The sequence below is a fragment of the Gopherus flavomarginatus genome, chromosome 9 (genome assembly GCF_025201925.1).
Source record: "Gopherus flavomarginatus isolate rGopFla2 chromosome 9, rGopFla2.mat.asm, whole genome shotgun sequence".
Lineage (NCBI taxonomy): Eukaryota > Metazoa > Chordata > Testudines > Testudinidae > Gopherus > Gopherus flavomarginatus.
The window spans coordinates 73,303,830-73,326,228 of NC_066625.1; the positions used below are offsets into that span (position 1 = coordinate 73,303,830).

The 22,399-nt window shown below is 43.0% G+C and overlaps 1 protein-coding gene across 2 annotated transcripts in view; it reads right to left on the reverse strand.

Annotated features, from left to right (window-relative positions):
- SLC30A4 (solute carrier family 30 member 4) overlaps window positions 1–11,778 on the reverse strand; it is a 34,478-nt gene extending 22,700 nt beyond the window's left edge. Inside the window, exons 1-2 of one of the 2 annotated variants that reach the window (XM_050966652.1) lie at window positions 10,251–11,776; window positions 9,293–9,811 (exon numbers count right to left, since the gene is read on the reverse strand). In XM_050966652.1, coding sequence (XP_050822609.1) covers window positions 9,293–9,686 — 394 coding nt within the window. In that variant the 5' untranslated portion in view covers window positions 9,687–9,811; window positions 10,251–11,776. Of the gene's footprint in view, window positions 1–9,292; window positions 9,812–10,250 lie in introns of both variants that reach the window. The other variant, XM_050966653.1, reaches the window with a different exon arrangement.
- Between the last annotated feature and the right edge of the window lie 10,621 nt (window positions 11,779–22,399).

The following is a 22,399-nucleotide window of genomic DNA, read 5'->3' on the forward strand; positions in this document are numbered from 1 at the left end:
GCCTGTCCTCTTTTTAACTTTAAATCTTAAGCCTCATTGTTCCCTGTCCCAGCATCCATTGCCAACCCTTCCATTCTGAAATACTTCTTTCCATTTCTATGTAATTTAACCCCTTTCTCATAACTGTGGCTGTGCTGAAACAAATCTCCTCAGATCAGAAGGTCAAAGTGATCAATTTGCCCTGAAGCAGATGTCAATATCTGTAATAGATGCATGGAAGGGGTTAACCTAATAAAGACGTAGTCTTCCTTTCATGCACAGTGCTAATGGGAGTTCTGCACATGCACTCAAAGGAGACTATATCGGGGTAGGCAACCTATGGCACACATGCCAAAGGTGGCATGCGAGCTGATTTTCAGTGGCACTCACACTGCGTGGGTCCTGGCCACTGATCTGGGGGGGCTCTGCTTTTTAATTTAATTTTAAATGAAGCTTCTTAAACATTTTAAAAACCTTATTTACTTTACATACAACAATAGTTTAGTTATATATTACAAACTTATAGAAAGAGACCGTCTCTTATAGAAAGAGACTGGAAGGGGGCAAATATAGTGCCCATCTATAAAAAGGGAAATAAAAACAACCCAGGAAACTACAGACCAGTTAGTTTAACTTCTGTGCCAGGGAAGATAATGGAGCAGGTAATCAAAGAAATCATCTGCAAACACTTGGAAGGTGGTAAGGTGATAGGGAATAGCCAGCATGGATTTGTAAAGAACAAATCGTGTCAAACTAATCTGATAGCGTTCTTTGATAGGATAACGAGCCTTGTGGATAAGGGAGAAGCGGTGGATGTGATATACCTAGACTTTAGTAAGGCATTTGATACAGTCTCGCATGATATTCTTATAGATAAGCTAGGAAAGTACAATTTAGATGGGGCTACTATAAGGTGGGTGCATAACTGGCTGGATAACCGTACTCAGAGAGTAGTTGTTAATGGCTCCCAATCCTGCTGGAAAGGTATAACAAGTGGGGTTCCACAGGGTTCTGTTTTGGGACCGGTTCTGTTCAATATCTTCATCAACGATTTAGATGTTGGCATAGAAAGTACGCTTATTAAGTTTGCGGACGATACCAAACTGGGAGGGATTGCAACTGCTTTGGAGGACAGGGTCAAAATTCAAAATGATCTGGACAAATTGGAGAAATGGTCGGAGGTAAACAGGATGAAGTTCAATAAAGATAAATGCAAAGTGCTCCACCTAGGAAGGAACAATCAGTTTCACACATACAGAATGGGAAGGGACTGTCTAGGAAGGAGTATGGCAGAAAGAGATCTAGGGGTCATAGTGGACCACAAGCTTAATATGAGTCAACAGTGTGATACTGTTGCAAAAAAAGCAAACATGATTCTGGGATGCATTAACAGGTGTGTTGTAAACAAGGTCAAAGTGATCAATTTGCCCTGAAGCAGATGTCAATATCTGTAATAGATGCATGGAAGGGGTTAACCTAATAAAGACGTAGTCTTCCTTTCATGCACAGTGCTAATGGGAGTTCTGCACGTGCACTCAAAGGAGACTGCGCTGGTTAGGCCTCAACTGGAGTATTGTGTCCAGTTCTGGGCACCACAGTTCAAGAAAGATGTGGAGAAATTGGAGAGGGTCCAGAGAAGAGCAACAAGAATGATTAAAGGTCTTGAGAACATGACCTATGAAGGAAGGCTGAAGGAATTGGGTTTGTTTAGTTTGGAAAAGAGAAGACTGAGAGGGGACATGATAGCAGTTTTCAGGTATCTAAAAGGGTGTCATCAGGAGGAGGGAGAAAACTTGTTCACCTTAGCCTCCAATGATAGAACAAGAAGCAATGGGCTTAAACTGCAGCAAGGGAGATTTAGGTTGGACATTAGGAAAAAGTTCCTAACTGTCAGGGTAGTTAAACACTGGAATAGATTGCCTAGGGAAGTTGTGGAATCTCCATCTCTGGAGATATTTAAGAGTAGGTTAGATAAATGTCTATCAGGGATGGTCTAGACAGTATTTCTTCCTGCCATGAGGGCAGGGGACTGGACTGGATGACCTCTCGAGGTCCCTTCCAGTTCTAGAGTCTATGAGTCTAAAAACATTAAAATGTATTACTGGCACACGAAACCTTAAATCAGAGTGAATAAATGAAGACTCGGCACAGCACTTCTGAAAGGTTGCCAACCCCTGGACTACATCTTCAGTGTCAGTTCAGCAATGGGTCAGATATCCCCACTGCTCTGGGAGCAGCCTGAAATTGTCCTTGAACCTGTAGTTTCCACCAAATATAAAATGCACCCTTGCAGGCCTCAATCTCCAGTTTTAGAAATCAAATATCTCAGATACGAGCTCACTTGTTTCCATCATTTCTCACTGTCTGGTCTTTGTGTAATATTAAAAATTTGCATTACAGGAAAACCCGAGGATCCTATTGGACAGACCATTAGGGGCCAGGTATAGCAAAGGAAAGCTCACAAATTGGTTGATTGCCTGAGCAACAAAACAACAAAAATCTATACTTATCTACAAATGCATGCACAGATAGCGTACATTATAGTTGTTTGTGGTATTGATCATTATATACTTAAGTTTGAGATCTAACTTCCAATCTAGCTTCCCTCCCACACTGGTTGCTCATCACTTTACAACCTCAGAGGAATTTGTCTGATGTAGCTATTCTATGCTGATGGGAGAGAGCTCTCTTGTTGGCTTAACTACTTCAGACCCCACAAGCGGCAGAAGCTATGTCAGTGGGAGAAGCTCTCCCGCTGACAGCACCGTCCACACCAGCACTTATGTTGGTGTAACTTATGTCGCTCAGGAGGGTGATTTATTCAAACCCCACCCCAAGCCACATAAATTATGCTAACATAAGCTGTATTGTAGACATAGCTTGCTGCTTTGTTGAGCCTCCTGGCAGAAGGAACAACCAGACCTTCGGAGATTGGGTGGAATATTGTTTGAAGATGAGCTCTAAACATATGGTGAAGTCCTGCTGAAAGCTCACTGGATGAGCCTGGTTTTGAGTTGTGGTTTTTCCTGACTTTGGGGATGTTAAAGTCCAAAGGACTGATGTGTGCCTTGGCGAGATGGCTAAAGCACTGCTACATCAACTCGTGCAAAAGAGCCAAGCTACCTACAGAGACATGCAGCTGGGTGAGTTGTGCCCTGATGGGCCACAAGGGGGTGCTGCAAAGGCATATCTGATCACAGTCCCAGTGTGTCAAAGATCACAGAAAACAGACAGTTTATATCCTGTAGGATCAAATGCAAAGCTCCCCAGATGACTGAGTACTAAATTTCCTCAGAATGTTCTGAAACTTGCGGCCCAGAGGATGGGCCACAGAAACAGATCAGGAGAGGAAGTTTGGGTTAGGGTACTTAGGCCCATTGTTCAGGGGGCTAGCCTGGAACTTGAGAGACCCAGGTTCAACTCCCTGCTCTACCACAGACTTCTGGGGTCTTTGGAAAGTCACTTAGTGTCTCTATGCCTCAGTGCACCATCTACAAAATGGGGATAATACTTACCAAAAGGGAGGTGAGGATAAATAAATCAAAAGATTGTGAGGTACTCAGCTACTATAAAGATGGGGGCCATATAAATACCTTAGTTGGAAAGATCCACCACCTTGACAGAGCTTAGAAAAGTGCTGCTCTCAAGCAAAAAGCAATGACGATCTGATCATGATTAGGGTGAATTTAAAATAAAACTACACCTTATTTCCAGTTCTGTCTCTAAATCAGGTGTGTGGCGTACACATGAGCGTAAGCTGAGTCAGACACCACTCAGCAGATAGGAAGTCTCAAACAAATCCACAAGAGGCATGGTGAATGATACTGAAGTCGCCCCCATGAAGAAATTTCAGTGACTCTAGTAGCAGGCTCAACAAGCTCAGCCAGGAATTCCATTGAATAGTGAGATTGGTACACAGCCAAAATTCCCAAATTCATTTTATCCTCAGAGTCTCGTAGGACATCAATCAATCCTTGTGATAAGGCATTTTCTACACCTGAGATCAGACTCTGCCAAGTTCACCTTTCCATCAGGCTGAACCACAAACACAGTCAGAAAAAGAAGAACCAGCCGACAGGGCAAGTTGTCATTCAACCAGGTCTCTGTAATATGTTCAGAGTTAACAGCCTCATCCATAATTAGTTCATGGATTGTGGCAGTCTTATCAATGACTAACCACTGAAGCAGAATCTAGAGGGCAAGGTCACTGCTTGCCATTACCATGTGCTCTGAGATAAGGCCTCTAATTAAAGTAAGTGGAGTAGATAACAAATGTCAATTACCTAGGGTATGTCTGACAAATGGACTTTCTCCTAGCTCTTCCCTGAGAGGTTTAGTAAACTATATATATTTTTTGGTTTGAACAATGGCATTGTCAAATACACCACAGGTGTAGTGCAGATAAAGTCATTATTCAAAGGTAGAAGGTCAACAAAAGGTAGCTGTTAAGACACATCAATTACAATTTCCACTGCATGAAATGAAGCTGCTTCACCACCACCTTCTTCTACACTTATTTTTAAAAAGCTAAATAAAAAAAAATTCATCTTCCTGTTTTAAAAATGTTATTTTTAGCTCAATGATCCCCAAACTTTTGAGGGTTGCATCCCCTGGCCCGTCTGCCTCCCTTGCCACCCCCAGAGCCAGGGCGCAGATTGGGGGCCATAGGTGGTAGACACAGACACGGGGAAGGGGGCCAAGGCTAGGGCTGCATTGGTGGGTAGGTCTCAGCCCAGGAGTGGGGTCCGAGCCAGGGTCTGAGGCTGGGGGAGAGGGCAGAAGCAGAGCTGCAGCTGGGCTGTGGTGGGGGCCAGCAGCCGGGCCCATGGCCAGTTGCAACTCTACTCCCACCCCCGTCCTTCCCCTTAGTCTTGCCCCGGGCTGGGAACAGAGCCACAGCCAGGTGCAGAGACTGGGGCAGAGGCTGGGTGCGGACCTACACTGAGCCTGGGGACCGGGCCAGGTGCAGGGCTGGGAGCCAGGGATGTAGCTAGGGGCAGGACTGGAGCAGAGCAGCGGGTGAGGAGGAGCGGGGTTGTGCTCCCTTTCCACCCCCCATGGGTGCTGGCCCAGCCCTGCTGCACCCTCCCAATGTTCCTCTGCACAACTTTACGGGGGCACACCCTACACTTTCGGGACCTCTGTTTTAGCTGAAAAGTTATGGATACAGATAAAGTGCTCCTGAAAGTCATGGCTATGCTGCTGACAGAAAAAAATGGCACAGCAACTTCCAACTTTTTTTTTTTTTTAATAATGGATTTAGTACTCTTGACAGGTGCCAGATTGTCAGGAATAAAGCCCTTTATTTATCCATAGTTCAGGCACTGCCACTGCCCATCTTGTACTAACTTCTGGCTCCCCAATGTAACACAAACTCCCCTGGGAGACCACCTCACAGGATGAGAGGGAAGCGGGTTTAGTGATGTGAATGACTCTCCTGAGACTACTAATTCGTTTCACAGAGGCCACTGAACAGCCAGCAGACTTTGTCAGTACTGAAATGAATTTGAATGGTGAACAAGTGGCAGCAAGTCCTCTATACCAGGGTTCTCACACTGGGAGTCAGAACCCTTCAGGGAGTCTCAAGATTATTACATGGGGGGGTCACGAGCTGTCAGCCTCCACCCCAAACCTCACTTTGCCTCCAGCATTTACAATGGTGTTATAAATTAAAAACACTTTTAAGGGGGGGTCGCACTCAGAGGCTTGCTATGTGAAAGGGGTCACCAGCACAAAAGTTTGAGAACCACTGATCTATACTATTTATTATCTGTCCCTTGAGCCATCAGTTCCTGTACTTTCAAAAGTGCTTAACATTCCCTTTTACTAGTTAATTTAAATTACAACTAATTCATGTGTCCAGATTCACAGTTGTATATTGTAAATACTACTTTGTAAATATTGTAATTTCAAGAAGTTGTGTGGTCACAAGTAAAAACCCAGTTCAGTGCATCTGAAAGTCTAATGACTGATAGATACACTGATGCACTGGCATCATAACATTCTCCACTTTTGAAAACAAAGTGGCAATAGAACAAGTCAAGGGGAAGTGGACGGCAGAAATACTTTGTGTTCTTCAAGAGTTTAAGTGGCACCAAGTGGGCACTTAAATGGCATGAATAACTCCAAAAGACATGGTAGTACATTGTGCTATTTAAATGAAAAGTGAATAGTAATTAGAAGGTAAATACTATGCCTCTTAATAATTAAATATTGGTGATGTCGTTTTTAACAGCTTTGTGTTTACTGTCATGTAACTCTCCACTTTAGTTTCTTTCATGGTTATATCCCAATAAGGTATCCAAGAATAAATGTCAAAAAAAAACTTCATTAATGCAGAGTTAAAGATGCCTAATGATAGCTTGTGCCCTTCCAGAATCTCAAGTTCAGCTAAACTCAGACTTCTGAAAACCAGGAAATACAGATTTAAAGTAGATGCCCATACAACCTTAACTCTGCCTGGAGCTGGCGATAGCCACTGGGAATTATCTGCATGCATTCTAGTTTCTTTCAGAGTTGTAGGTGTAGCTGCAGTGAATGGTGGAGGCAGGAGGTGGAGCAGGTTGCTAGAGGTGTGTTTGTGATATGAGGAGATCTGGCGATTAGTTTGAGGAGTGTCATGGAGCTGGGACTGTGATATGCAGAGATCTGGGTCTGAATCACCCCATGCATATTAGCAATGGAAGGCGGTGCATGTGTACCTTGAGGTTTCAGTCTGCATCATTTCAGTATAGAATTGTGTGGTATTCTGTTGGGGGAACATGCTCAGTGTTTGAGCACAGGGCAGGTGCAGGCAGCATCTGTCTCTTACTTGCACTGTGTCTTTTCACTGTAGATGAATCCAAGTAACTGTCCAGATATTAGAGCACTTAGAATAGTCGAGCTTTAAACAGAAAGCTGGCCTTAACCTTAACTATACTGGAGCTGCTGCTCCACTGTAATATACAGCCATATGTGTCTCTAGATTTACAGATTGCTGCAGAGGTGAAAGTAAGCCGGTGTGGTCCGGTACGGCGTACCGGCAAGAGCCAGTACGCCGTGCTGGACCGCATCGACTCCCACGGCGATGATTGAAAGGGTCCTTTGAATCTTGGCTGTGGCTCCGGCTGGGGTGGGGATTTAAAGGGCTCAAAGCTCCCCGTGGCTGCAGGCAGCCCAGAGCCCTTTAAATCCTGGCCACAGCAGGGATTTAAAGGGCTCAGAGCTCCCCGTGGCTGCGGGAAGCCCAGAGCTCTTTGAATCCCAGCCACGGCTCTGGCGGCCTGGCTGGGGACAGGTTTTAAAGGGCTCCAGGCTTCCCTCAGCGGCAGGTGCTCTGGGCCCTTTAAATACCTGCCCTAGCCCTGCAAAGCTCAGGGTTCCCCCTGGTGGCCAGAGCCCCAGGCCCTTTAATTTGCCCCTGAGCCCCAGGGGGCTCCCAGCCACCTCTGAAGCTGGGAGTCCCTGGTTGATTTAAAGGCTCTGGGTCTCCCACCACAGATGGTTCCCCAGGGCCTTTAAATCTTCAGAGGCCACGCCTCTTCCAGATGATGCCACGCCCCCCTCAGGACTCCAGCAATACTGCTAAATCCTGTAAATTACTTTCATCCCTGGATTGCTGTATCATGCTGTTTTGGTTTCTCTTGAACCTGAACTGTAAGAGAACATGCTTTGATAACAAAAAAGCTTGTCAGAGATAAATAAAAATTGAACTTGGAAAATGAGTTTGTTACTGTTTTGAATTAATCCATAACAGGAGTAATTTTATAGTGGAAAAATCAACATGGCTTCTCTAAACTATTAACAATATACTGAAATTTTCAGTAAATCATATGATCAGAGCAACTCAAAATCATTTGTTGCTTTTAACAATATACAATAGACACTTTCATGTTGCTTATTATGACAGTGTTTCTCAAATGTGGCCGCATTTGGCCACCAGGGCCTTTTCTTGTGGCCACAGCTTCCTAGGCTGCGGGGATAAGGGGAGGCATGCAAAGCAGTGATCCCTCTCCCAAGGCCCCCTCCAGAGACACAAATGCTAGAGGTGCAGGCAGCTGGTGAATTTCCCACTTGCCCTGGGATTGAGGAGGCAGACTTTGGCCACAGGGCTGCGGGCCCCATCCATGTGGTGAGGTATGTGTTTCTGACTGGTGGCAGGCTCTGGTTGCAGGCTCCGGCCCCAGGCTCACCAGCCTCACCATCATCCCTGGGCCTTGCTGCTTCCCTGCCCACCTCCCCATCCAGGGCTTAATTTGTTCCAGAGCTTGGAGGCTGAGTAAGTCTGCTGTGAAAAGTGATATTAACAAACATACAAATATCACTTTACACAGCAGAAGATTTACGAGCTAGCAAGTCTTAGAAGAAAAAAAAGTGCAACCAAAAAAGCAAAAGAAACAACAAGACAAGAACATGCAAATCACCTTATTTGTGTTTCTATTCTGTTTAGGCCCAGTAAAGAATAGGCAACTGTAAATTATTTTTATTAACGAGTCTGAAAAAAACCTACATAAATAAATTACAATGATTTAGATGTGTATGTGCATATTTATTTGTTTTTCCTAAAGTTAATTATTTTAGGAAAAATAGCGCGGCCACCAGGAAGAGTTGGTGGCCGCGTACTGAGGCCATCAAAATTTTTGTTGAGAAGCCCTGGTTTAAGATACAGAAATAGCTAGACTAGTGTAGATACTGGGTTAGTCCAGCAGGGAGAAGCAAAACAGGAAGCTGTAAGTGATTGATCTTTATCTAAAACTCAGTTTCATGAGGGGTTTTCCCCCTTTCAATGGTAGAACTAAATTATATTCCTGTATTTGGGGACTAAGAACATAAATAACAAGGTTTGAAGGCCCTAAAATCTTATACAGACACTGGTATTCTGCTATTAAAGAGAACCATTAACCTGAAAAAATTACATTTCTGTCTGAAAATCTTGCACCTACTATAATTACAAGTAAAAAGATGGCAACAATTGAAAAAAGTTGAGGGGAGGGGTGGGGTATCTGTATTTTTCCCCATTTAACAGGATATGGACAATTTAATTGTTAATTTCATATAGTTTCTTCCTTGTTGATAAGATCCTTATAAACATCAGCCAGAGAAGAGTTAATGTTGGCAGTGTCCCTTAAACCTTTCTTTCCTTAGATTCTAATTGCATGCTGACTTTACTGTGGGCACTCTGTGGACTTGCTGAAATCTGTGCATCTCAGTAACTGATATACTGTCTCCTTTAGCAAATAATTAAAGGACAACTGTGTAATAAAATAATGTCCTAAAAAGCACGGAGGCATTTTTCCATTAACCCTTGAGGGAGTAAGAAAAAAGCCCAACTCACCTATGAGCTCTCCAATCATAAAGAAGAGATAGAGAACGGCAGCCAGGGCCAGCTGTTTTTTCACCTTCCTCTGTTTTAATAGTTCCCTCTGTTTACTGCAATTGCTACAAGGGTCCGTCCTAGAGGAGCTAGTCTGTGTGCTCCGCAGAGCAATATCCCGGTCCAGCAAGGAGTCGTCATCGGACTGCAGACCTAGGTGAGCCCCATTGACAGGTCTGTCCGGAGCTGCAACCGAAGTGTCATCAGAAACCACAACTCGCAACTTGTTAAACCGAGGAAAGTCCTCCTCCCCCAGTTCATCTGAAAAATCAAAGGCACTGGAGTCGTTCAAGAAGGGATCATCGTTCTTTCTCAGCATGGATTTGATGCTATTCCAGACCCTGGACTGGGCCATAGCAGCTGGAGCCAGGAGCCCAGCGGGGTGCTGCTGCTTAGTTACAGCAAATTCTTCTCATGCAACTTCCCCTTGCAGGCAGAAATGCTTCATTTCATCGTCCATTCAGGACACTTCCTCCACGCCTGAGGAAATCAGAGTTACACATTCAGTTCATCAGTGGATACAAATTCAAGTTAAAATGCACCGGGGCGAGGTTATGCCAGGTAATCCTACTAAAGCAAGCCAGCCCTCTTGCAAGACAGCTGTACTAACCCTTAGGCTGGACAGCCCACCTCCAGGATGCCAAACAGCTAACAGGGCACAAAAATAATCTATTTTAACCAGCCACTTTCATGCCCACAGGCCTACTCGCTAGGCAGCTGAACACAGAGCCGTGACTACAGTAGCAAAGACGTGTTTGATACTGACCGAATCGAAAGCCAGAACAGAGTGTAACACATTGTTACACTGTCATTTTTAAGATTATGCAAAACGCTGATTATGCAAAACGCTCAAGGCTCTCGGGTTTATATTGCTGAAATCTACAGGGGAGGAAGCTAATATACAGAAATTGAACGGTACCTTTGTATGGCTAATACCACGGTTGCCCCCATGCACTTCCGATCCTTCGGAGGTTGGCTCCGGTCATTCGCTGAAGTCCCTTGTAAGTGATAACAGCTCGCCAGAAATGCCTGCACTCTGCCCCCGGCTCCGGGGCCGGGCAAAGTCAGCTTAGCACGACAACCCCACCGAGGAGCTGGGCTTCCCCACAGGAGCATGCAACCCCCGCGTAGGGAGGAACCGCGCCTCCCCCGGGAAAGCCGGCGTCGGGCGCTCACCCCTTTGCTCTGGGGAGCTGCATCTCTCTCCCCACACTGCTTTCGAGACAACCAGGCTTGCTGCTGACTCGCCGGTCACGCAGTGCGCGTGCGCCGGCACCCATGGCCGTAGAGCTTCGCTGAACCCGGGCTGGCCGGGCGCGTTGTTCGCATTCCTCGCTCCGGGCTCGGAGCCTGCGCGGGCTGCAGCCGTCGCCTCTGCTCTGCAGCGGGGCCAAGCCCCGCTTGGTACCACCCCCCCTCCCGCGCGCGCTAGCTACACCCGGGGGTTCTCCCGCTGGGCCTCTGTCATGCGCCCCTGTCAACCTGCTGCTGGCTCGTGCCTAGGGTCAGAACCATTTCGCGTGCCCTGGGCGGGCTGCCTGCTCGCCACACCCGCCCGGCGGGCTGCAAAGGGGGACAGGCTGGACCTCCCGCAGTACGGGAGCGCTAGCCCGCGCAGGCGCCTGTCCTGGGGGGCTGTAGTGAGAAACTTAACAGCTTTTCCATTCTGGCCAGTGGTTGCTTTTCTAGCCTATTGTGCTGCTGTTTTCCACGGTGTGCTCCTATTATGTGTCACAGGCTCTGTTTAGGGTAACTAGTCCCTACAGCCCCAAATCTGAAACTCCTGATGCCTTCCCTCACATGCATTGTGGGTATGTGTGCATATTTAACTGCACTTGTGCAACCCTGATTTATAGACATACACGGGGTCAGGGTAGTCAATTATTTTTTGTCAAGGTCCCAGTTTCTTGGTTAAGGTATAGTCAAGGTCCAGACTGGGGCAGAGGCAGGGGAACCAAATCCAATGATAATGATGATAAGTAAATAAGATTTTGGGGTCTGTTCAAAAGTATCTGGTGGCTAGCATTTGGCCCGCTGGTCTGCCTGTTGCACTAGGCATGTTCCGTTTTATGTCCGTTTTATGGTATGTTTAACTTTCAGAAATTTCTTAGTTCTGTTTCCACATCCACACTGTTCCCTCAGTAAATGCATTGATCTCTCCATGCCTTAGTTTTTCAGTCTGTAAAATTGAAATAATAATCCTTCCCTAACTCACAGAAATATTGCGAGGCTTCATATTTGTAAAGTGCTTTGAAATCCAGATATGAAAGATGCTATAGAAGGGCAATGTTGTTTTATTGCTATAGTTCTAAATACAGTTACTCTAGTTGTGCTGCTTTATATGTTGGGCCTTAATCCTTCAAAGACATGCTTAACTTTAGGCACTGGACATGCACTAAAGTCTTTGCACAATTGGGGCCTTGTGCTGCAAGCCCACATAGATTAAAACCCCATAATACTGTTGCCAGCACTTCCAAAAGATAACCATGCAATCTCATGTATAGTGAAAGTACTGGAACTTGCTAGTCAGCAGTGTGGTTCTAGTTTATGTCTCAATCTTGCAAACATCTCTGCAATTTTTTCCTTGTTATCTGATCAGCTGTAAGGTTAACGACTGTGGATAGGAAAATGGCAGTTCTGGGTGAGCATGCTCATTAATATTTCACATATTTGTAATGTGGTTTGAAAGATTTTGATTATAAAGGGCACAACATAAAACTAAAATATTTTCTGTTGCTATATATAATCAGTTACTTATATGCAAGCCCGCTTTACAACACAATCTGCATACAAGTAGGTTTAACATAAGCGATAATAATGTATAAAGCCTATATTGTATTTTAAGTGTGGAATTTTAAGCAGCCCAGAGGGCTTGAGAGATTTGCACATATCAGAGTTCTGTTTGAGATGACTAGAGTGTACAGTACTGAAGTCTAACATCATGTCAGATTTCTTGAATGTTGCATCTAGCTTGTTTCTTTTTTTTTCTAGTATTTGTGGCAATAAAGGCAGCATTGTTTACATTCTATTTCACATTCCTGTTTATATGATCAGGCACAGTGATATCCTCATGTTTTGGTACTTTTGAGGAAGGCTATATGCACCCCTTTCCTGACTCTCCTTAAAGGAATAAGGGGTCTGAGCTTCTTCCCTTTGGTAAAGCTCTAATCAGCTTCAATGGTATATGTGGGAAATTGTGGTGGGGTGCACCTGACCTTTGCAGCACCCTATAGGATGCCCCACAGTTCCACTTCCCCTGCCCCAGGAAGCAGCGAAGTGATAGGAAAGGAGCAGCAAAAGTGGGTGCTCTAGCCCAGCCCTGCTTAGAGAGACCACACAGAAGCAGCCAATCAGAGCCGAGCAGGCTCAGATAAAAGGAGCTGCAGAAAGGTCAGCAGAAGTTCAATAAAGATAAATGCAAAGTGCTCCACTTAGGAAGGAACAATCAGTTTCACACATACAGAATGGGAACAGACTGTCTAGGAAGGAGTATGGCAGAAAGAGATCTAGGGGTCATAGCAGACCACAAGCTTAATATGAGTCAACAGTGTGATACTGTTGCAAAAAAAGCAAACGTGATTCTGGGATGCATTAACAGGTGTGTTGTAAACAAGACACGAGAAGTCATTCTTCCGCTTTACTCTGCGCTGGTTAGGCCTCAACTGGAGTATTGTGTCCAGTTCTGGGCACCGCATTTCAAGAAAGATGTGGAGAAATTGGAGAGGGTCCAGAGAAGAGCAACGAGAATGATTAAAGGTCTTGAGAACATGACCTATGAAGGAAGGCTGAAACAATTGGGTTTGTTTAGTTTGGAAAAGAGAAGACTGAGAGGGGACATGATAGCAGTTTTCAGGTATCTAAAAGGGTGTCATCAGGAGGAGGGAGAAAACTTGTTCACCTTAGCCTCCAATGATAGAACAAGAAGCAAGGGGCTTAAACTGCAGCAAGGGAGATTTAGGTTGGACATTAGGAAAAAGTTCCTAACTGTCAGGGTAGTTAAATACTGGAATAGGTTGCCTAGGGAAGTTGTGGAATCTCCATCTCTGGTGATATTTAAGAGTAGGTTAGATAAATGTCTATTAGGGATGGTCTAGACAGTATTTCTTCCTGCCATGAGGGCAGGGGACTGGACTCGATGACCTCTCGAGGTCCCTTCCAGTCCTAGAGTCTATGAGTCTATGAGATCAGTTTCTTCTGGGACCAGAGGAGAGAAGAAAGGGGCTCCTCTGTGGTCTAGAGGTAGAGAAGAACCTGATGATCCTGGCACTGATATAGATCTGGAGGTAAAAGTGGTCTGGTAGGGAGAGGCCCGGGAAAGGAGCAACAATGAACTGGAGTAAGAAGTACGTGGCTACTGACTATAGGGCCCTTAGTTTGGTATCTGGAGTAGTGGGAGGGTCTGGGTTCCAGTACCACCCCCAGGTGAAGTGTCATAAACCCCAGGGAGGGGACAGGGCTTAGTTGGGAACCCAACCAAAGGGCTGAATTTAAAGGGCCCAGAACTGGAGCTGAAGACCCTAGCGAGGGCAACTATTCTGTCCATTTATTGGACTCTTTTTAATGTCCCAGAAGGCGTGCCTGGGAACTTTGTGATTTGACTGGATGGCCAAACCACTGAAGAACTCACCAAAGTTGGTTAGCAATCTATAGAGGACCCCAGGAGTGGGGAAAGGACTGAAGTACAGCACCCAGCCACAAGGAGGTGCTCAAGAAGTAAGTGCCACCCATCATAGAAGAATTTGTTTCTAGTACAAGGTGTGATAAATAAAGCTATTAATTTGTAATCAGAAATGTGAACATCAATATGTTCTATACTGATACGTCAGTTGTATACTATAAATACCAATAACAGTGTTGTTGAAACTATGTTATTTATTATGTTGTGCACAATACTCAGAGGCTGATATCTTTATACTGGTCACTTGGCCCCCAGCCTCTTCATCACCAGGCTCTTACCTGCTGCTTGCACAAGGGGCCAAGAATAAGTGTGGCCTAAAGCCATTCCAACCCCTTTACTTCACGCAGGCATCTCCACCTTGCCAACCAGGAGGTTTAACATTGGCTTCAATAGGATCAGGAACTGGCTCAGTGTCTGCTAGTAAAAGCAGTGAGTTCAAATCCTGTCGTAGACATAACTTTATTCATAGCCCTTCATGTCTTTTTCTTCTGTGTCAAATGTTTTGCTGCATTTTCAACCGTTCATTCTGCTATCCAAACATGTTTTGCATTTAAACAGAATTTAAAATAAACTCATTGCTGAAGAAGCAAAATAAACATACAGTGTCAGGCTTTTACCCAGCAATTGACCCCACACAATGGTCCACCCTTTGATTAATACAGGAATCTCCCTATGCTGAGAAAATTCCTAGGTTACCAGTTCAGCTAGCTTTATGGCCCCTTTAGATCAGTAGAGCCATTGTAAGAGGGCCAGCAGGAATCCACACTCTTAACTTGATCTCTCTTCTAACAGCCATTGAACAACTGTGGTCCTGCCTGACTTCTGTATTTCATGTCTATAGACAGGTCTTACCCTACCTCTGTTTTCTACACAAATTACAATCCTCTTTTATGACCCATTTCCCAACCTCTGCATCTCTTGGCCTCTCCTGCACCTGCAGGTTCTACAAGATTCCCAGATTCCCCTCTGTACCTCCAGATCCCTGTCCTCAAGCACCTACATATCTGTCTAGACCTACCCAAATAATTATTGGCATCTCTTTACTGTTATCGCTTTTGACTTGAGTGGTTAGTCAAAGTTCGGGTCTCTGCAGGTGCTATGGTGAGGGGCAGAAATTGATGATGGAGCCCGCCTCCCCACCTCTTTTTTGGTGCAGTCTTGTTTATAAACAAAGAATGTACAAATTCTTGTTTCTCTGAACACAGTAGGAATCTCCAAATAGCAGGAGACTGCTCTTTTGTTCACTGTTCAAAGCCTATCTTTACAAACAACACTCTACCCTACAGAAATCTTTCTCTCTGCTTTATTTCAGAGCCACATTACTGTTCTTGCAGGCTGTGCCTGCTTCTGACTCTCTTCCTTCTCTCTCCTGGTACTGTCTGTCCCACCCACCTAAACATACACCACTAGTGGAAACTTAACTCAGGGAGAACCTCTCTGCCTGAATCATTAGAGTTCCTGAGTGGCCTTTGGTGTTCCTTTGTCTTGGAGCCTGCTGTTTTTTCTTACTTTTAACCTAAATGAATGGTGTTTGTTAAACTCATCCATTTTAAGGGGTTTGAACCCAATCTATAACATTGCCAAATGTTTGACTATTTTTCTAGAGATAAGCATTTGTATTCAGTGCAGCTTTTTACCAATGACTTTTCTAGCAATCCATTTTTGAGCATGGGAGGGAAGGCCATCACCCTTTGGATGGTATTTTCTTTGTTTAAAACTACAGTAACTCAAAGTAACGTTATGTTTACTTATATAGTCACTGCTTTGCCTGTGAACTAGAAAAGTAATCGAGGAGAGAGAGATTTTTGCCATTGATCATCTGTCCATTAATAGTAGCTTTTTTTTTTCTTTTCCTGACTCTAATCATTTTTGAAATTCAACAGTACTTTCAAAGTAATTAAGCTAATGGTGTAGGCAAGAAGGAAGCCAAGTGGTGGCACAGCTCTATGGAGACACAGGCTCAACTTTCTTATGAGCTGATTACTCCTGATTGTGAAGATTTTCTAGGAGACTGTTTATTCCTTTAGATTTGGTCATATTTCTTTTGGGATGTTGGGAGATTATATCTCCTACATTGTAGACAGCTGCCAAACCATTCTGGGATTGCACAGGGAGGACCAAACATGTAGCTGCAATGGCAACACTTGCTGTCTACATTAGCACTACATCAGTGAGGGTTGATGCATGGAGGACAATGTGGTGGTTAACCTTGCTGAGAGCAGGATTAATGCAAATAGTGAAGCAAATGCCTGTGCACTACAGGCAGTCATGTTGTGTGTAGACCTGAGATGTGCTACAGGCATCTATGCCTAGAATTAGGATAGTGTAATTTTTTAACACTTGTTGCATAGCTACATGAAAGGTTATAAACAATCAGATGTGTAGACAGTGTTCAGGTCTTGCAAAAGGGGGGGTTGCTCCTTTCACTCTAGTGTATATATTGGTTTTTGGTTTGGTTTTTTTAATTGGTAACAGACAGATTAGCCCAAGGAGCTAGGGTACACACATTAACTCCAAAATCTTTCTCAGATGATTCAATGATGATATTATTTTTCTAGTGAAGACAAAGCTAGTCACTTGGATAATTAGCAAATGAATGCCAATTGGCCATAAAACCAGGGCTTTTGTAAATAAACACATGACTGGAAAAGGAGGTGGTCTTTGAGCTATATGCCGGCTCATTTAAGGACAAGAAGAAAACCTTTGTCAGCAATTGGCCTTTCTTCAGAAAGAAAAACTACCAGCTACAGTAGCATTGCAGGGGAGCAAAGAGAAGTTGTAGAAAGTAATTCAAATTCACTGCTGTCATAAGTGGGCATAACTCCATTGAAGTCAAGGGAGTTGTTCTTTCCCATGCCAGTCATAAATTTACCCCACGAAGTCATCCTTCTATAAGCTTTATCATGTTCTTCAGTTTTCTCAGGCCTAAAAAATAGGATTAATGGGAAACCTGTACACAATTAATTGACAGTTCAGAAAGCAAAAATAGATCTTTGAAGAACAAAACTTACTTTCAATTTGAATGAAAGAATACAACATTATTAGTGTAGCGGATTGGGAAAGTGTGGGCCAGTAGCTGCAAGTGTGGCAAAACAAAACGAAAAAAGTAGCTCTATAAAAAGTGAGGTTGGAGGACATCAACTTTTGTTTTGGGATAATGAAATGATGAGGCTGACAGATCGCAGTTCCATGTGACTTTCAGACAGAATACATGTTTCCCCTAAGGGTACGTCCACACTACAGCTTAAAATCGATATTAGTAAAATCGAATTTATAAAACAGATTTTATAAAATCGATTTTACGCGTCCACACCAGGGCACATTACTTCGGTGGTGTGCGTCCATGGTCCCAGGCTACCATCGATTTCCGGAGCAGTGCACTCTGGGTAGCTCAGTAAAAGAATGGGACCAATAACTTCGATTTCCGTCCACACTAACCCTAAATCAATTTAATAATATCGATTTTAGGGTTACTCCTTTCGTTTAGCTGGAGTACAGAAACTGATTTTAAGACCCCTTAAAATCGATTTTAAGTGCCTTGTAGTGTGGACGGTTACAGCGTTAAATCGATTTAACGCTGTTTAAATCGATTTAACGCTGTAGTGTGGACCTGGCCTAAGAGTGATAACTACTCAGCAGGAAATAAATCGATCGTGCTCACTCCTGCTATAAATGTGGATGAACCAATAATGCTTTTGGAAAAGACAGCAGCTAACAAAGTGAATCCTTTGGAAGTGCAGTAAATTGACTCCAATATTTCAGCCTTTAACTGCATGTATGTTGGATTCAGGGGAGGTCAACCAAGGTCAGTTTTTACAAAAACAACTGAATGGAAAGAGTGAGTGTATAATGTTTCAATCTATGGTCAGATTAACGGTCACTTTATGTTTGTTTAAGATATGATTCTGTCTGACTTTAATTTGTCTTCACTCGGTTGACTCTGGTAATATTTTGTAAAATGGAGAGGGAGAGGACTGGGGTAAACTATTAAACTGTTGTATCTCCAGAAATAACTTTATCTGTACTTTTTAAAACCACTTAAAGTAATATCTTTTTGTTGAACATATTTGAGTTTCATCTTTAGTTAGGTTTCTTTGTATTCAGAACATGCTATTAATATAATTTGTTCAGGAAAAGTGGAGGAGAAAAATAAAAATGTGTTTAAAAAACAACAACAAAGCCACACATAGGATTATGAGTTTCAAAGTAAAAACCAGGTTCTTTCCAAATGTTTTCTTTTATTCTGACCATATAAGCTTTTACTGAGATGACTTTTTCCCCCTCCCTCCTAATATGGCAAAAATCTGAGCGTCTAGATATTTATGGATGAGCTTTTTTAATATTGTTATTTCTTCTTTTACTTCAGAAAGGTGATAGGAGTTAATTTATCTATAATTAAATTGGTAGAAAACCGTTAAATCAACAAAAATAATGGGAAATTGTTAGGGTGACCACCTGTCCCTTATTGTAAGGGAAATCCATCTCTTGGTTTCCTTATTTCACTGATTTTATTGCATGAGTAAGGGAAGGCTGAATCAAACCTCTGCAGAGCAGCACTAAGCAATGTAACTGTTGATTTAAACCTTGTTTTCAGTGTAGAATTCAGCCTGAAGAAACCTAGTCTTTTAACAAAACCTAACCACAAAGCTTAAATAAAAAAAATTCTTTTGTGTCATGCTAAGACTGCAGTGAATTGCACATCTGAAATAAAAATCATGGATATGGCCTCTTGTTTGAGACTCTGCCTGTTACTTCTGAATATATAATATCACATTTTATCTCCACCCCAGGCCTCTGTTTTTCCACTTCTAACAGAGATAAAAGAATGCTAGGAAGAATTTAGAAAACTTCTGGAAAGGAGAAAGTTCATTGAACGAAGTAAACAGCCAATGCTTGCCACATATGGGCATTATTCTATTTTATTTTATTTTATTTTATTTTATTGCAAATGGTCATTGAGTACTGTACACAGGGGAAGGGGTGGGGCTTTGAAATATGGCATCTTCTGGCACGGTCAGGCAGTTTTAAGCTGGAGGCCTTAAAGTTACCAGAGCTCTGGAAATTTCCATTCAGGCTCAGCAGCCTATAAATCAGGAGTTGGCAACCTTTGGCACGCAGCTCGCCAGGGTAAGCACCCTGGCGGGCCGGGCCGGTTTGTTTACCTGCTGCTTCTGCAGGTTCGGCTGATCGCTGCTCCTGCTGGCTGCGGTTCACCATCCCAGACCAATGGGAGTGGCGGGAAACAGGCGCCACTGCTTCCCACCCCCCATTGGCCGCAATCACTTTTTCTCATCTGCCAAAAGTGTTTCCAGACTACAGGAGATATTTCATTTTGTTACCTCAACATTTCCATTATCCAACGATGAAGATGGGGATGATGAAGAGAGATTTACAGTGACTGAATACTTCTTATTTTTTCATCATGTTCTTAAAACTTATTTTTTATGATACAGTCTTAAAATTTAGAACAATCTGGTCATGTATGTGCTGGAGTCTGACATAACTTACTATTCAATGAATGCATTATAACAAAGGATCAATGCCAAATTCTTTAGTCATAAATGTAAATCTTACCTAAAAATACATAATGGTAAAGCAGAAAAAAATGGAAATGGATTTCATTCAGTGATATATATTACCGAGGTACTTCATATTTTGATTTCAGTGAACAAAACCGCCTTAATCTGATTCGGCCACTTTCTCTGAAAAAATGCTGACTTTTTTTCAGGAAATTTGTAAGTGTTATTGAAGAGTTGAAACTTGACAAAAGGCTTGATGTGGATTGTTTGTACAAGGAATATTATGCACAGAGAGATGAGTGGAGTATGTGTGCATGCTTCAGGAGTCTGATTGTGTTAGAGCATCAGACCATTTCCTATATGCAAATTCTAGTTCTCCCAGTTTCTTAACTTGCAGAACTTACGTCCATTTCTACTTCAAATGCAGTAGTAGAAAAAATATTTTCCCTGCATGAACAGACTTGGGCAGATTGAAGAAACCTGCTAAATATTGAGTCTGTTAAGACTGAGCTTTAAATTAAAGTTAACTTCAATTGTGTGTGTGTATATAGAAATGTTTTATTGATTTCAGAAAACAAAAGTGTTAAACTGATAGGTACCATTTTAAACATTAAATTGAAGCTTATGATAATTGCATTGCATAGATGAGGGCAGTAGAAATGTACGTGTGAGAGAAAAATACATGATATGCTAAGGGAAATGGTGTGTCCCTGAAATTTCCCTTAAAATAAAGCATGGTCCCTTACATTTCATGTGGTTTCCCCTTATCTCTATCCAACAGACATGGTCACCCTAGAAATTGTACAGATACAATCATCCACCAGACTTATCTGATTTAGTTCCAAGAACACAATTTGTCAAAGGAGAGAAAATATAGTGTTTGCTGTAGAGCTCAAGATAACTGCTCCAGTCTTTCAGTTGGAGTGTAGGACTGTTCCAGTCTTTCAGTCGGTCCTTTTTGGGACTGTTACTGTAATTCATTTGTGCATAGTTATGTGTAAAGTAAAACCCAGAATCTATAAGTAATGTAGATGCATGTAAACCTCTGAACAGAAATTTCTATGCAGATGAAAAGCTGACTTAATATTCTGTTGTTGCACTGACACATATGTAAGCATTTGTGTGGCTAGCAGTCTGAAACATGCCAGTGTTCTAACAGCTGAGGCCCTGCACCTGCTGGAGAAGTAAGAGATACAATGAATTGTGTGTGTAGATCAAGAGAGATACTTACATAGGTGCTTGGGCAGGAATCTGGTGGTACAGAGGGGAATCTGGGATTGTAATAGGATCTGGAGGTGCAGGAATGGCCAGGTGGTATAGAGAATGGGACATGGAAGATCATAGTTTTGTGTGGAGAACAAAGGGAGGGAATTTAAGACCTCTGGACATGAAATGCAGGGGTCAGGCTCGAACACAGTTGTTCATGGGCTTTTGGAAGAGGGATCAGGTTAGGATTCAGGACTCCTTGCAGACCTCTTTATGTTAGCTGTGCTGGTGTAAAAGGGCTACAAAGCCAACTGAACTGGAAACCTAGGACTTCTCTCAGCATAAGGAAATTCCTGTGTGAATCACAAAGGGGGGATAATTGTGTGGAGGCACTTGCAGGATAAAAGCCTAATACCATGTTATATTTTTGCTTCTTTAGCAATGAGTTTTTAAAATGTTTTGTTTTTAAATGCAGAATATTTTTGCATAGCAAAATTAATTGTTGAAAATGCAGCAAAACATTTAACAGAAGAAAGACATGAAGAGCTATGAATGAAATTGCATCTGCAACAGGATCTGAACTCATTAATTTTAGTGGCAGACACACAGCCAACTCCTGATTCGTACTGAAGCCAATGTTAAAACTCCCGATTGGCCAAATCCTGAAGACTTTGCTCAGTATATACTCACCAGTCCTCACTCAGGCAAAATTCCCAGTCAAATCAAAGTAAAATCTTGGGACTTTGAGAGCTGGACTCACTGATTTCAGTAGGAGAAGATTGAGCTATTTAACCTAGTGGTTAACATCCATGAAAATTTGTCACTTTTGCCATCAGAAGGCGCAGGGCTGATGCTTCCACAGGCGACACTAGGCAGTCACCTAGGGTGGCAGGATTTGGGGGGCGGCATTTTGCCGCCCTCGGTGGAAATTCGGCGGTGGTGGGTCCTTCCGCTCTGGGTCTTCAGCGGAAATTCGGCAGTGGGTCCTTCACTTGCTCCGGGACCCTGCCCCGAAGTGCCCCTGCCGCTGAATGCTCAGAAGAGTAGCGCTGCCGCCTAGGGCAGCAAAAACTGTGGCACTGCTCCTCAGAAGGAGCCTATATTCAATACATTAAATTAAAACATATTAAACATTAGAAAAACTATTTTATCTTGAAAATAAGTACTACAAAGTTTGAACAAAATGTGTTCCCAAGCTGTACGAGTATGAACACTTTTTAAAATAAGGATTATACTTAATTTAATCTGTCATATGCCTCTTCAGTAAGTGAGATGAAAAGAACAAGATTTTTCCTACATTTTAGCTATAAGGGTCTCCCTGCACGAGGCACCTTTTGAGGTGAACTGTATGTTTACAACATTTGAGTGAGGTGGACTATATATTCACAAACACACACACACCCTTCACTGTTGTATGTAACCCGAGACAATGCCTTCATAATATGAAACAGAAAAGAACTTTGTGTGTCATGTGGAGGGGGATTGGTATTTTTGCATACATTTACTGATCCTCAAATTCAGTCTTGAATAGATAGTAACAGTTGTGCTCTTATTAAATTTGTCTCAATTCACTCCTTAACTCTGTCCTTCTGAATGTCTTGTAGCAACTTTTGGAGTTAGATAATCAAGCCAGCAAGTAATTGTCCTTGTTAACTGTATCTAAGA